This window comes from Trachurus trachurus (genome assembly GCF_905171665.1).
Source record: "Trachurus trachurus genome assembly, chromosome: 8".
In the NCBI taxonomy this organism is placed as follows: Eukaryota; Metazoa; Chordata; class Actinopteri; order Carangiformes; family Carangidae; genus Trachurus; species Trachurus trachurus.
In genome coordinates this window covers 2826296-2841574 of record NC_139905.1, presented here as the reverse complement: position 1 = coordinate 2841574, position 15279 = coordinate 2826296, and the positions used below count along the sequence as shown (strand labels likewise).

General features: G+C 51.2%; 1 protein-coding gene across 1 annotated transcript in view; it reads left to right on the top strand.

Annotated features, from left to right (window-relative positions):
* Positions 1-15005, top strand: part of caskin2 (CASK interacting protein 2) — a 74397-nt gene extending 59392 nt beyond the window's left edge. Inside the window, exons 13-23 of the mRNA XM_083976550.1 lie at positions 260-340; positions 3776-3912; positions 4793-4856; positions 4996-5093; positions 5519-5629; positions 6983-7084; positions 7174-7312; positions 9793-11403; positions 12825-12931; positions 13922-14088; positions 14859-15005. Of these exons, the coding sequence (XP_083832676.1) occupies positions 260-340; positions 3776-3912; positions 4793-4856; positions 4996-5093; positions 5519-5629; positions 6983-7084; positions 7174-7312; positions 9793-11403; positions 12825-12931; positions 13922-14088; positions 14859-14955 (2714 nt within the window). The 3' untranslated portion in view covers positions 14956-15005. The remainder of the gene's footprint in view (positions 1-259; positions 341-3775; positions 3913-4792; positions 4857-4995; positions 5094-5518; positions 5630-6982; positions 7085-7173; positions 7313-9792; positions 11404-12824; positions 12932-13921; positions 14089-14858) is intronic.
* The last annotated feature ends 274 nt before the right edge of the window (positions 15006-15279 follow it).

Sequence of the window (15279 nt, the reverse complement as noted above, 5' to 3'; positions counted from 1 at the left end):
AGCCGTTTCCATGGCGACGGTGAGTTCGCTGCCATCGGGTCGTCCCTGTTGCAGATTATTTCAGGTGTTTTGTGCAACTGGAGGAAGAAGAAGAAGAAGAAACGTTGATGAATGATGTTGTTTAGTCATGAGAGGCTGTTACAGGTGTGACAGGTGAGAACCACCCCCCCCCCCCCCCCCCCCCTACCCCCTCCTACCCCCCCCCCCCCCCCCCCCTCCCTGACAGAAGCAGCTCCCTCAGAGTCTCTGTGTCTGATAGGTCTGTCTCTGTCTCCGAGCCGTCTGTCTCAGTCCGGCTGTCCCTTCGAGGACATCTGGGTTCTCAGGGACTCGTGTCATGGTAAGAGCCCCCCCTCGCCCCCCCTCCTGCCCCTCCTGCCCCTCCTGCCCCTCCTGCCCCCCTCCCCTCCCTGGCTGTTCTGAAGCTGCACCGCCCCCCCCCCGCTCAGTGGACCCCCCCAACACCAAGACCACGACCACCGACCGCCGCGCTGCCTCACGTTTTGAAAGCAGGTAGTTGTGGCTGTAAACAGGAAGGAGCTCTCTGATTGGCCGGAGAAACAACAGTGAAAAATAGAGAGCCTAATGCTGTGTTCACACCGAGATCGCGCCGCCCGGCTTTTTGTGGCGAGTTTACATTGAAAGTCAATACAATTAGCGCGCCGCTCAACGGGTCTGGCCAGGCGGCGCGGCACGGGCGATTCACCGCCCGCGTGAGTTGAAAATTTTCAACTTTTGCGGTGGATTCGCGCGGTGGATATGGCGATAAGGCGATAAGGCGATGGCTGGCATGGAGGACAGATTGATAGTCGCTTTTCTCGCTCGACCAAACCTACAATATCCGTCTATCTGACTACAAGAATAAAAACAGCAGGATGTTGTTGCAGCCTAGATAGCCCAGAATGTTCCTCTGCCTTTTTTTTTTTTTTTTTTTGCTCGCTACTGTGTTCTTTATTAACGTTAGGTAGTCTCGTGTGTGTGCATGTGTGTGTTAGCATGTGTGAACGAGAGGGGAACTAGCTAGACATTCATAGTTTCCTTTTCAAATTCCAGCGGTACCGCTGTCTACCACGGAGTCTGGCGGCAGGTAGACGCGGCGCGGTAGAGGCGGCGCGATCTCGGTGTGAACGTAGCATAAGCGGAAGCAGTAAGTAACGTTGCCATATGGGACCTCAACTCGGAAAAAGTCTCCATGTAAGTGAACGGGAGTGAAAGTTTTATTTCGTGATCCGATTGAATTGTGCCATGAGAAATAAATATGTCCTCTACCTGTTTAAAACATCACGTTTCATCCCGAGAAATCAGCAGTTTGTTGTAAAACTATTGTAGAATAAAACCGTAAAACCAGAAACCAGTAACCAGAAAGACTACAAGTCGCGTAGGTGACGTCACACACCACATGGCGCCCTTTCCCGTGTCAGTTGGTGACGTATTTTTTGTGGGACACCAGATTTATAGTCCGCAGAGCGTCGTCACACAAAATACATTCTTCTGTTGCCGTTTTACGATAAACTGCTGATTTCTCGGCATGAAACGTGATGTTTTAAACAGGTAGAGGACATATTTTTTTCTCATGGCACAATTCAAACGGATCACGAAATAAAACTTTGACTCCCTTTACATGGAGACTTTTTCCTAGTTGAGGTCCCATGGCGACGTTACTTCCTGCTTCCGTTTCGGCTCTCTATAGCCCTCGTTATACTTGCTGTAAACTACGCGTACGCGAGCGCATCATGGCTGCCACGCGTAATCTGCGTCCGTTTGATGCGTCGGCTGCGACCGAACGCACATATCGACGCGAGGTGACGCGACGCAGGATACGCGTGGCAGCCATGATGCGCTCGCGTACGTGTAGTTTACAGCAAGTATATCTCGGCCCTATGACAAACGTAGCTACAGAGGTCGGCCATCTTGGTGTGTGGGGTCCAAATGCTCTGGATGTGCTTCAGGCCCCGCCCACAGCCCAGCCCAGCGACTGCTCTCTGGATGTCGTCATGAAGCCATTCGTCGCCTCCGACATGAGTTTGTTTGAATCCAGCTTTTCTTTGTTTGTCTCTGTGGATCAATAAAGTTTTAGTACAAACTGTCTTGAAGTGTCCGGGTGGCGGCGACCGGGTGGTTTTTACAGAGCTAAGCAGGAAACTGAAACTTCCGTGAGTTCAGTGAACGCCTCTGAAGGACGAACTCACTCTGCTGCTGCGTCTGATGCTACGTGACTGTTGTTGTGTTGTTAATGGATCTGCCTGCAGCTCTGCCCCCCCCCTCCCCCCCCCGCTGCCACAGCAAAGCTTTTATACCAGAAACCTGCATCCTGCCCCCCCCTCCCCTCCACCCCCACCCCCACAGTGCAGCAGATAACTGCAGTCATATTTATTAAATGTGGATACAAGCACCAGCTCAGTTTACCTCCTTCATCATCACTGAGACTTTCAAGATGGCCGCCGTTCGCACTTCACCCTCAGTCCGATGAGTTTGTGTAACATGAAACACAGTTTAATTAAAAACTTCTGATTTGACAAACACACAGACCTTAACGTGAACAGGCTAACTGGGTAGCATGAGGCTAACTGGGTAGCATGAGGCTAACTTACAACAAGTGCTTCCTTGTTGTGAGTCATATTAAAAAAAAAAAACTTTCATCATGGTAAAATTAAGTGTTTCCGGGGACGCGATAAAGCGAGGGAGCGGAGTCTGATTAACGGATTTCCTTTATTCGCTTCCCGATAGGACGAATCTCCTTGTTGTTTACAACTACTTCCGGGTAGAAAACCAGCATGAGAACAATAGTGACGGACGAGAGTTTTGCTATATCTAATTTTTCATGTTACTATATCGCCGTTTAGACTAATCTGATGTTTGTAAAGTCTATGAAACCAATGATTGGACAAACATTACTATTTATGTGTGCACATTTTTGTAATTAGTCATGGTTATCATAGATTAGCTGGGCTAACGGTTAGCTACCTGTTTAACTTTAATAACTCAGTGACTCAATAAACGCTCCATGAAAAAATATTTTCTCCAGCGGATATCTGAGTTCCAACATGACTGAGCTAACTGGAGTAGTTTCATGTCCGACAACGAGAGGGTTTCAACAGCTGACATCCTGATGTTAGCTTTGCCGCTGCCGTTAGCTTAGCTACTGCCGTTAGCTTAGCTACTGCCGTTAGCTTAGCAAGGCGATTCGGCCTATTGATACAGAGTTAATGAAGGCGTGGGTTGTTAACGTCTGAAGGGACATCGGGCTGTATTTCAAAGTAAAACGACATTTGGTTTAAGAACTGATTTGAATTAAGTTAGCCGGTATTAGCTGCAACTGCTAACGTTAATGTTAACGTTGTGATGCCGTTGAATCTTCCCGCCCCGAGTGACGACGTAAGCAAAGATGGCGACGCTGTGAATATGGCTAATGAGCTGAGTTTGTTTGGTTTATTAGAACGTCAATATGACATGATTCACATGTTATTGATCATATTGATCATGTTAGCTTAGCATTAGCCTTTAGCTGCAACAGTTCCTGGACAGGGATGGCGGCCATCTTGAATTGAGCATCACGTGTTCCATCAGAGGAGGGTTTCTAACATGTTCAACATTTGTATCCACATTTTGTCGGCTTGTTGGCCCCACCCACAAAGAGCATCTGCTGCTTCCTCAGCCCGACGCCCCCCCCCCTCCACCGCCACCACCTACGTGTCTGTTGCCATGACGTCCTGACCTCACTGCTGTCCTTGTTGTTGTGTGTTGTCCTTGTCGTTGTTGTGTGTTGTTGCTACAGCAGGAGACAGGAACAGCGTGGGCAGCACCGGCAGCGTGGGCAGCACCCGCAGCGCCGGCAGCGGACAGAGCACCGAGAGCAACAGCGCCCCCAATGGGCTGCAGCACCACGCCGGGCACCATGACAACGCCAGCAAGGTACACAAACACAACCAGACTGATGCACGGAAGTCTGCAGGGTTCAGACAAACACTTGTTACTAGGTAGCCTCGTAAACCAGCCTCTCCCGGAAATGCATTTCATTTAATTTCTAACCCTACCCTAACCCGATGTGACGAAAGAATTTACCGTAAGGAATTAATAAAGTAGGCCTATATTCTATTCTATTCTATCGTATCTGGGAGAGTCTGGCCTCATTCCCCCTGTCAGCGTTTGGGGTGGGTGGGAGCTGGGTGGGAGTAGTAGCGTTGACAGACAACCCCATTCAGCCATTCAGCCAATCAGCAAGTTGGTCCATCAAACTTTTGCCGAATCCAGTTGGAAGAACAGTGAAAACGTCTTTTCCTTCAAGAAACTCAACAAGCGCCGACTCTGGCTCTTGTTTAATTGCTGTAATGGATGTAATAAGAACTTCCCTTGTTGCTGTTTTTTTAGGCTGCTACTGCTAGATTATAGCTCCGCCATGTTCGTTGTGGTAAGAGTCGCGCAGTGTAGTGACGTTATCATCCGGGGCTTTGCACCAGTCGACCCCTGATTGGCCAACGTGCTGTGTCAATCATAGAAATCTGAGTGGCGACGCTGATTGGCTCGGCCTTCTGAGGGTTTCAGGCCATGAATGAGGTCAGACTCGCCCTGTGAAGTGAAATGAAATGCATTTCCGGGAGAGGCTGGTTTACGAGGCTAAAGAACAGTTCCCCCTTGCTTATAATTGTTGGGGCGCACGAGTTGTAAAATCCTGTCATGCTGCAGCGTACATCCTCATCTTGCATTGTTTATTTGTTTCTGCGATAAGCTAAACATGGTGCAGACTCTAAAGTTTGTTGATGGTGATGATGTCGTTGATGATGTGGTTGTCTAGGCGGCGCCCCCTGCTGCTGACGCTGGACACTCAGACCTCAGCAAACAGCCTGATCATCCTGCAGGTAGTTCAGCTTTTCATCATGTACTGTAACAAACTTTTACCTGGGGGAGGTGGGGGGTAAAGAGGCGGGTAAAGGGAGGGGGGGGGGGGGGGTTCTGCCCCTGAGTTCACCTGTGGATCTGTGGTGTGATGTCACACAGGTGGGACTCCTCGCAGGCAGACGGTGACGGTGCAGCGACCGGCCGAGCAGAGCTTCTCCCAGCAGTTTGTCCGACCGCAGCAGCTGCTGGAGGGGAAGGTAAAGAGCGTCACACACACGCACGCACTCACTCACTCACTCACTCACTCACTCACTCACTCACTCACTCACTCACTCACTCACTCACTCACTCACTCACTCACTCACTCACTCACTCACTCACACACACACACACACACACACACACACACACACACACTCACTCACTCACTCACTCACTCACTCACTCACTCACTCACTCACACACTCACTCACTCACTCACTCACTCACACACACACACACACACACACACACACTCACTCACTCACTCACTCACTCACTCACTCACTCACTCACTCACACACACACACACACACACACACACACTCACACACTGAGCTGACTGTGTGTGTGTGTGTGTGTGTGTGTGTGTGTGTGTGTGTGTGTGTGTGTGTGTGTGTGTGTGTGTGTGTGTGTGCTGCAGGACGCGGAGGCCATCTACCAGTGGCTCAGTGAGTTCCAGTTGGAGCAGTACACGGGGAACTTCATCAACGCCGGCTACGACGTCCCGACCATCAGCAGGATGACGCCCGAGGTGACGCTGCACTCTGACTCTGACTCGTCTCAAGAGTCTGAACCTTGTTTTTGAGGATCAGTTTGTGTGTTAATTAGGCCTGTAACGATACACCAAAGTCACGATCTCGATTTCTGACCTACGGTTCGATACACGATTTGATTGACTTCGAATTTTTTAAGGTTAAAAAAAGAAGAGATTTTGGTAGCAAAATAGTCGACAAAGCACTGGTCGACCAAAAAAACATTAGCCGACCAAAATCTCATTGGTTGATTGGTCGCAGGAAAAAACAAACAAACATTTGGAGCCGTGTTTTGTCAAAATTAAGTCAAAATCAATATGACTGAACTGTATATGAAAGGCTATGGGGCTTTTAATTTGAAGGGCCAGATACAGGAAGTCGTGGCACGCACTGCTGTCAGTTTTGTTGTTATTAGGGTCCTACTTCCCATGCATAATCAGTGAAAAAAACTTTCAGAAATGTTCGACCCCATGCCAGATTTACTCAACTCCAAGTGCCATGTGCCCCCCCCTCCAACGGCGGAACGTGTCCGACAGGGGGGGTGTCGCCAGCGTCGCCAGCCCTAATTATAACAATAATAAATTAAAAACAAAGAAACTATTGTCTTTTCTCAAACAAAATACTGTTTAAAAAATAAACAGAACGTAACTCCATTGTGGAGACTATTTAAAGCAGAAGTAAGTGGTCCGGTCGTTTTCGCTAATGCTGCGTTCCAGGCAGGCTTTTGAAATCGTAAATTACAGCTTCAAGTCACAACTTACGACTTTGTAGCGTTCCAGGCAACCCACTCGTGTTTTTCCGACCTGTTTTACCGGTGAAAGTCACTATAACGGCCACTCGTAACTTCTGACCGGTGAACTCCTACCAGATCGAACTGGTACGCACCATAACAGTCCTCGTCCCTACGTCACCACATTCACGGCGTTCCTTGGCTGCACACACAGCCCTGCATGCCGTTCTCTCTCCTCATTGGATAAAAACTGTAGGATACGATAAAAGTTTTCTCCTCGGCTCAGAGCAGAGCAGAGGGACTGAGAGACCCGTGTTTCAGACCAAACACTCTATGTAAGTGATTGCTGTCAGAAGATATAACTATTTAATATATTAACACAAATATATCACTTACTTCTGCTTTAAGTTTAGGAAACAGACTGTTTCATATCCCAGGGGGCAAAGCAAAAGAACAGACACGGAGCGTTGAATGGGTGTGTCGCGGTTCTGCCATTTCATTGGCGACACAGGTTCGTGTCTTAGAGTGTCGCGGTTTCGGTTTCGACACGTGTATCGTTCCAGGCCCAGTGTTAATGTAAACATGAGGATATCAGCTGATCGGTCTCATTGATCTGCTTCAGGACCTGACGGCCATCGGCGTCACCAAACCTGGACACCGCAAGAAAATCTCCATGGAGATCAACAACCTGAACATCCCAGAGTGGCTGCCGGAGTACATCCCAGTAAGACTCACCAGTCCAAACACTGTGTCACCGTGGCAACAGCAGCAACCTCACCTCTTCCTCCCTCTCCCTCTCTCTCTCCCCCCCAGTCGGACCTGGGCGAGTGGCTCAGCTGCATCGCTCTGCCTCAGTACCACAAGAAGCTGTCGGAGAACGGCTACGACTCCATCACCATCGTCAAAGACCTGACCTGGGAGGACCTGCAGGAGATCGGCATCACCAAGCTGGGTGAGGACACACACACACACACACACACACACACACACACACACACACACACACACACACACACACACACACACACACACACACACACACACACACACACACACACACACACACACACACACACACACACACACACACACACACACACACAGCGCAGTAGGCAGTGTTGGGCAAGTTACATCCAATACATTTTATAAAACAGAAAGGTGAAATCCGGCGATCTGATTGGTTGTTAGCCGTGGTATAATGAGCATATACCACGGCTACTATTCTAAAGCCTTATCACAGCGTAGGCTATCACTCCGCCTCAGGCACGTATGACTGGTATGAATGGAAGTTGTTGTCATGTATCCATGACAACGGACTGTTGCAGTCCGTAGCCAAAGACAGTTGATGTTTTTACGATGTTAGAAACTGGACTAAAGTAGTGTAATTGACATGTTGAAGGTGAACTTTCACCTCCAGAGGGTTAACAATGGTAGAGGGGACTGAGACCAGATGCAGAGCTACGTGGAGCTAACGTCTGGAGAGCTGGGACTGCCGTCATCCACTGGTCTCTGCCTGCACTACATGTATACATTGTTTACGTTGTGTGTGAAATTTGGTGCGCGCTTGTGTCTTTTCTATAGCACACGTTTGCCCCGGCGCACATTTGTAAAAAAAATAATAATAAGAGAAAAAAAAATAGAAGCGCAGCGGCAGAAGTCACAGAATGGAAACATTGTAGCCTGTGACCACAGCCAGTGGCGGCCTTAGGCATCTGGGGGCCCGTTTCAATATTTCATATGAGGCCCTATGTTAAACATAAAATTATTTGCCAGCTATGTGCCCATGTGTCGCTGATGCTTTAAACCCTGAAAGGACGCAGTAAACGCACTATCCATGCATCCCAGGTACGCACAACACATTAAGTGTTAAAATCACTATCAGGGCAAGAAACCAGGACTTAGCAGAAAAAACGAGGACTGAAGTTGGTTTTCATCAAAAAGCAAAATCATTATGTACATTTTCAGACATGAACAGGAATCTTAACACAGTCAAAAACTACAGGCTTTAACAATATTCTGAATTTAAATTGGCAACAAAAGTAATGAGAGCAAAGTGCTCCGAGTTATTTCAGCACCACGACCACGGACAAGGAAAGGACGAGACATGCGGACAGACAGACGTCTACAGGCGCTGATCCTGTCGGTGCTGCGGTGCTGGAGCAGCAACTGGGCAGACAGACAGCTGTCTCCTCCATTATTAAAATCTGTAAATAAGCTGCCAATAATATCACATTTTAGTTGTGCTCTCGCTGTGCTCATAGTGTACTCATAAATCGCCTGTTTGGAGGTATTTTAACCCGAGGAAAAAAAGAAAAGAGGAGGAAAGTGATTGACAGACGTCAATCATCAGGTTACGCAACTGGGCGCACGTCAGGAGGAAAGCAGGAAAAACAAAAGGACATTAGAAACGCTAAGAGAAAAGGAATAATACTGGGAGAAGGAAAACGAGGGTCTATTAGTTTGCGGGCCGTTTTCAAAGCTACGTTGTTATTGATATTTCCTGCCGTATTATTAATTAGGAGCGATTAGTAGGCTACAGTTGCGGTGTGGCATGACACGCGCATCAGGTTGTAGAGCGGATCAGGGGTCGAGTGTGTGACCGCACAGTGGACAGAGCTGTTTGTGTGTGGTGGATGTAGGCCTGTGTGTGCGTGTATGTTAAGGTAAAACCTAGGTGATGAATTATTGTAGTGTATTTTACTTGGTGGCTGGCAGCTGGGGGCCCCCCTGGTGGCTGGGGCCCGTTTCAATTGAAACGGTTGAAACATAGGTAAGGCCGCCTATGACCACAGCTGGCCACGGCGGTCTATAGCAGCTGCAATACGACCGCTATGGCCGTCTGAGAAATAAATGATCAGAAATCAACTGTGTTTCATTTTGATAAGTTAAAGCTTCAGAAGCCATCGAACACACATAACACATTTGATTGACAGAGGAGGTCCCGGTGCCGAATCTAGTTCTGGCAGGATCCGGCACAAATTAAGCACTGGTTATATCTGATCTATGTATATATGTATATTCATTATACATTTCTGGCCATATCTATATATGTGCATCTGGCCTCATAACACTATGATTTCCCTTCATGAAGTTTTGTATTGATTTGGTAAAACTTGTTGCAAATGTTACATAACAGATTTGGTTGGAGTGCCCTCTAGTGGACGCGGGACGTAGGCCTAATAATAAGCTGGTGTCGTGTAGCCTAGAAATCTAGCTGCACCGTAGCAGCAGCAAATCTATCTGCTCTGTAGGTGGGTCTAGAAACGAGCCATAGGAACGTTTTGAGTCTCGAACACCGTTTGTGTTGACCAATCACAGTGAACTAATGCTTCTTACGTTAAAAATTCGAATACAATTCAAATATTTAACATAAGAAGCATTAGAAATTTGAATATGATTTGAGCGGAGGATTGACGGTCTGGTGTGTTGCAGGTCACCAGAAGAAGCTGATGCTGGCGGTGAAGAAGCTGTGCGACATCCAGAGGGCGATCCTCCAGGCCGAGTCCGGTCAGGGGACGCTGCGGCGCAAAGGCCCCGGCGCCCTGCACCTGGTCGCCATCGAGCCGCCCGACTCCTCGTCAGCGGGGGAGGGGGGCTCCTCCCCCCCCCACACCCCCCAGATGCTGATGAGCTTCCAGGACAGCGAGCTGAGCGCCGAGCTGCAGACCGCCATGTCGTCTCACTACGGCGGCGTCTGCGAGGACGGTCTGTCCATCAAGAGCGCGGTGGCGGCGGCGGCGATGTCCCAGAGCCAAGAGAGCATCGACGCCCGTTCCCGCGGCTCCGGCCGGTCCCAGGACCCCCCCACCGCCTCGGTCTCCCCCCACAGCTGGTCGCAGGAGAGTCTGGACGGCTGGGAGCAGCGGCCACCACCCAAACACGTTCCTCTGGGCACCGCCACCGTCTTCAAGTACCCGGCGGCGGCGGCGAGGCCCCGGCCGTCGGGCCCCGGCTCCCCGGCGCTGAAAGGCTTCAGCTACCTGCACTCGCACTGCGGCTCCGCGGACCTCAGCCCGCACAACGCCGCCGCCCCGACGCCGCCGAAGAGCCGAAGAACGCAGAGCATGACTCGTTACGCGCTGTCGGACGGCGAGCCGGACGAGGACGACGAGGACGACGAGCCCGGCTCGGAGAACCTCCCGTCCTACGCCACGCTGACCCGTAAGCCGGGCCGCAGCCAGCTGAGCCGGCTGCAGTCCGGCAGCACGGAGAAGAACGGCGGCGTGGGGCGCAGCCAGTCGTTCGCCGTGCGCGCTCGCAAGAAAGGGCCGCCGCCGCCGCCGCCGAAGAGGCTGAGCTCGGTGAGCAGCACCACGAGCGGCGAGCTGAGCGACAGCAGCAGCACGGCCTCGTCGCCGCCGCCGCAGCCTCCGCCAGCGGGCCGCGTCGTCACCGACAGCCCCGGCAGCGTCCGCAGCCTCACCGCCGCTCTGGAGGGCGCAGAGGTGAGGCCCCAGACGCCCCCCTCCCTCGGCGCCGTGGACGAGGCCGGGGCGGCGAGGAGGAGGGTGCAGAGCGAGTGCAGCGCCCCCGCCCAGGCCAGGACGGAGCCGGACCGCGCCGTGAAGTCCGACTCGGAGGAGGAGGAGCCGAAGGGGCGGGCGGCTGCAGGCTCGTCCTCCCCCCACAACAGCTCCAGCGAGTGCATCCCCTTCGCCGAGGAGGGGAACCTCACCATCAAGCAGCGGCCGAAGGCGCCGGCGCCGCCCCGGGCCGAGGCCGTGCTGGAGCCGCCGCTGCCGCACGCCGACGTCCCCGAGTTCAACCTGAAGGAGTCGGACACGGTGAAGCGCCGGCACAAACCCAAAGACAAGGAGGGGGGGGGCTCCCCCAGCAGGGAGGGGGAGGTGGAGGGGGAGGGGCCGAGCAGCGGCGGTAGGCCCCCGTCCCTGAGCCAGGACGAGGTCAGTCTGAGGATCAGCGAGGGGGCGGGGCCACAGAGACCGGCCAGTCCTCACACCGGGGCCATCAAACCCCCCCTCTCCCCAAAACCCCCCGTGGTCGCCCCCAAACCGGTTCGACACAGTCTGCTGGCCGCTCAAGGTGATTATCTGATGTTTCTTATGTTAAATATTCAAATTATATTCAAATGTTTAATGTTAACGTTTGTTTTAAGTTTGTAACTTGCTGTAAATGGCATAATACTTTGTTTAAAGGGATACGCCAATATTTTTTTTTTTTGTGTCTTGCCTCACTCCCGATAGCCTGGCTCTCGCCAGACCCTTGTAGTTCCGCAAAGCTACGCTGAGCTCCACACAAGGGTCTGGGACTGCTCCATAGGCGATTCATTTCAGAAGGCGGGGCCTTGTAAAAAAATCTTGTATGTGATTGGATAAACCACTTGTCCGTTATCTTGAATGACGTGCTACTTCAGCCACTCACATCGTAATCAACCCGGTCGGAAGAAGAGCGAAAACATCCTTGCCACCAATAAATGCCTTCAAAACCGTTCTCTGTTCATCTTTCAAAGAATTAATATTCGATAGATTCGACAAAACAGTTGAAATAGCAGAATCAATGCCAACGCACGACTCCTCACTGCGAGCCGCCATTGTTGTTTGACTCAAACAGTCGCTTCAGCGCTACGTCACACCTCAGAAAGTCCCGCCCGGCGATCCTGATTGGTTCATTATTTTTTGCTCCGGGGAAGAAGTTTGCATTGGCCTCGAGTCCAGACCCTTGTGTGAAGCTGAGCGTAGCGCCTCTGGTGGAGCTTTGCGGAACTACAAGGGTCTGGCGAGAGCCAGGCTACACTCCCGAGTCCATGACCAGCAGATAGACACCATCCTTTCAACTGTGCATGCAGTAACAAGGGAGATAGAGCCGTATCGCCCGTAATTAGCTTAGCTCAAACGCTGGAAGTGTATAGGTAGTGTTAGCCTGCCTCCACCTAAAGTCGCTAATTAGCTTAGCTCAAACACTGGAAGTGTATAGGTAGTGTTAGCCTGCCTCCTACCCGAGCCGTAATCAGCAGTCAGAAGCTGATTTCATTTTAGCTCTAAACTCTGTAAATATATCACTTTATCAACATTTCAAACATTTTTAGGCGAGAAAGTGGTTAGATCACTGGGCTGATGATCCTAAGGTTGCAGGTTCAAATCTTGCCCCAACAACTTTGTTAGTGAATCATGAAACAACTGTGTGCTCTCTGTGGCCGAGTGGCAGAGTAAAGGTCTACTGACCATGAGCTCATGTCATACCTTTGCATGTTCATCACTACTTGCACTATTTGTCAATGGCGTTTGCTAATTCAGCAATGGCGTTCAGCTGCTTTCAGCATTCACACGTATTTCCTTCAGGAAATACAATTTCTAGTTATATTTACACCTCTACGAGTTTATTATTACATCCTGTGTCCACTAAAGGGGCATTCCAACCAATAGCGAAGTTCGTTCTTGACACACTCACACTCCAGTTTGTTGTTGTTGGTTCTGACCTGTGACCTCCTGTCGTCTCCTCAGCAGCTGGACTCTCTCCTCCAGCTGTGACCGTCTCTGTGGTTCAGAGCGTCGCCTTCACTGCTCCGTCCTCTCCGGCCCACGGGCCCATGGCTCCAAGCCACGGGCCCCCGGCTCCAAATCATGGGCCCCTAAGTCATGGACCTCCAGGCCATGGAACTCCAAGTCACGGGCCTCCAAGTCATGGGCCCCCAAGTCATGGACCTCCAAGTCATGGACCTCCAAATCATGGGCCCCTAAGTCATGGACCTCCAGGCCATGGAACTCCAAGTCATGGAACTCCAAGTCACGGACCTCCAAGTCACGGGCCCCCAAGTCATGGAACTCCAGGCCATGGAACTCCAAGTCATGGAACTCCAAGTCATGGACCTCCAAGTCACGGACCCTCAAGTCACGGACCCCCAAGTCATGGACCTCCAAGTCACGGACCCTCAAGTCACGGACCCCCAAGTCATGGACCTCCAAGTCACGGACCCTCAAGTCACGGACCCCCAAGTCATGGACCTCCAAGTCACGGACCCTCAAGTCACGGACCCCCAAGTCATGGACCTCCAAGTCACGGACCCTCAAGTCACGGGCCTCCAAGTCACGGACCCCCAAGTCATGGACCTCCAGGCCATGGAACTCCAAGTCATGGACCTCCAAGTCACGGGCCTCCAAGTCACGGACCCCCAAGTCATGGGCCCCCAAGTCATGGACCCCCAAGTCATGGACCCCTAAGTCACGGGCCCCCAAGTCACGGACCCCCAAGTCATGGACCCCCAAGTCATGGACCCCCAAGTCATGGACCTCCAGGCCATGGAACTCCAAGTCATGGAACTCCAAGTCACGGACCCCCAAGTCACGGGCCCCCAAGTCACGGACCCCCAAGTCACGGGCCTCCAAGTCACGGACCCCCAAGTCACGGGCCTCCAAGTCACGGACCCCCAAGTCATGGACCTCCAAGTCACGGGCCTCCAAGTCACGGGCCTCTAGGCCATGGAACTCCAAGCCATGGACCTCCAGGCCATGGAACTCCAAGTCACGGACCCCCAAGTCACGGGCCTCCAAGTCACGGACCCCCAAGTCACGGGCCCCCAGCCTCGGCCCCGGCCCTGGCCCAGACCTCGGCCCCCCAGAGTCCTTCTCTGGCGGCGGCGAGGCCCCAGGTGTGCGTGGTGGAGGCGTCCTGCGGGACGGAGGTGGTTCAGCAGAGACTGGACCAGACCAGCACGTCTCTGGAGGCGGCGCTGAAGGCCGTGGAGAGGAAACTGGAGGACGAGTCCGACGGGTGAGAAGTTGTTAGATAAGTAGCTCTGGTGAATTAATGTTTATAAACAGTTTGTTTAGTTTCAGTCACAATGTTTATCATGGTTCATAAACTGGAAAAGTCATGGAAACTCAAAGGGATAGTTCAACATTTTGTCAAATTGGCCCATTGCCATAATCCCTATAGTCATAGCAGTAGGTTCGTTACCTTTAATTGTCGGTGCAAGCTATTTTTAGAACGGCGGAGAAGAGCCGTGAGCTGCTCAGAGCTACGCTACGGAGGCTCATGGGAAATTCATGCAAAACCGCTGATGCACGTTGCCTTCAGGGACAGTTTTTCATCATCAGTCTCTGCATTTCCCTCTAAAACAACTCTGTGTGGTAACGTTGTGTTATTATCTCATAGCGTGGTGAATGTGCAACTCACAACTTGTCCACCAGAGCGTTGTGGAGTTGTTGGATTGTGTATTTGATGAGTTTGATGAGGGAAACCAAGAAATCCCATTAGCCTCCGTAGCGTAGCTCTGAGCAGCTCACGGCTCTGCTCCGCCGTTCTAAAAATAGCTTGCACCGATAATGATACTCTGAGCTGTCAAATATAACAGATACAACACAGCAAAAACATTTTTTACATAGTTTTAAACCTATATTTCATGCGTACATTTGACAGTTTAGGTGTCATGTATCGTCATGGAAACTTGCTGCCAAGTCATGGAAATGAGTTGTGTCTGTTAGTTTATGTTTGTAAAGGTAAATAATGTAAACATTGTGTGTGTGTGTGTGTGTGTCCAGCGGGCCGAGCACGGTGAAGGCAGCAGGAACCATCCTGGACGACATCGGCAACATGTTCGACGACCTCGCCGACCAGCTGGACGCCATGTTGGACTGAGGACGGACAAAACATGAGAGACCAGGAAGTGACACACAGGAGGGGGGGGGGGGGGGTCTGGTTCTGACGGACTCCAAACAAAGAGCCGATGCCGATGTTACACCCCCCCCCCCGCTACTCTGAGGATCATCATCATCATCATTATTATTATTTCTATCCTGATTATTAACACTAACACTGTATCATCATCATGAAGTTTTATCTTTGTGACATCACAGAGCGGAGGACATGATGTCACTTCCTGTTTCAGTAGAGAGACTCGTTCCAGCTCCTGATTGGTCCTTTAAACTCTGACATCATCATCCTCCTCCTTTCAGAGCTGAA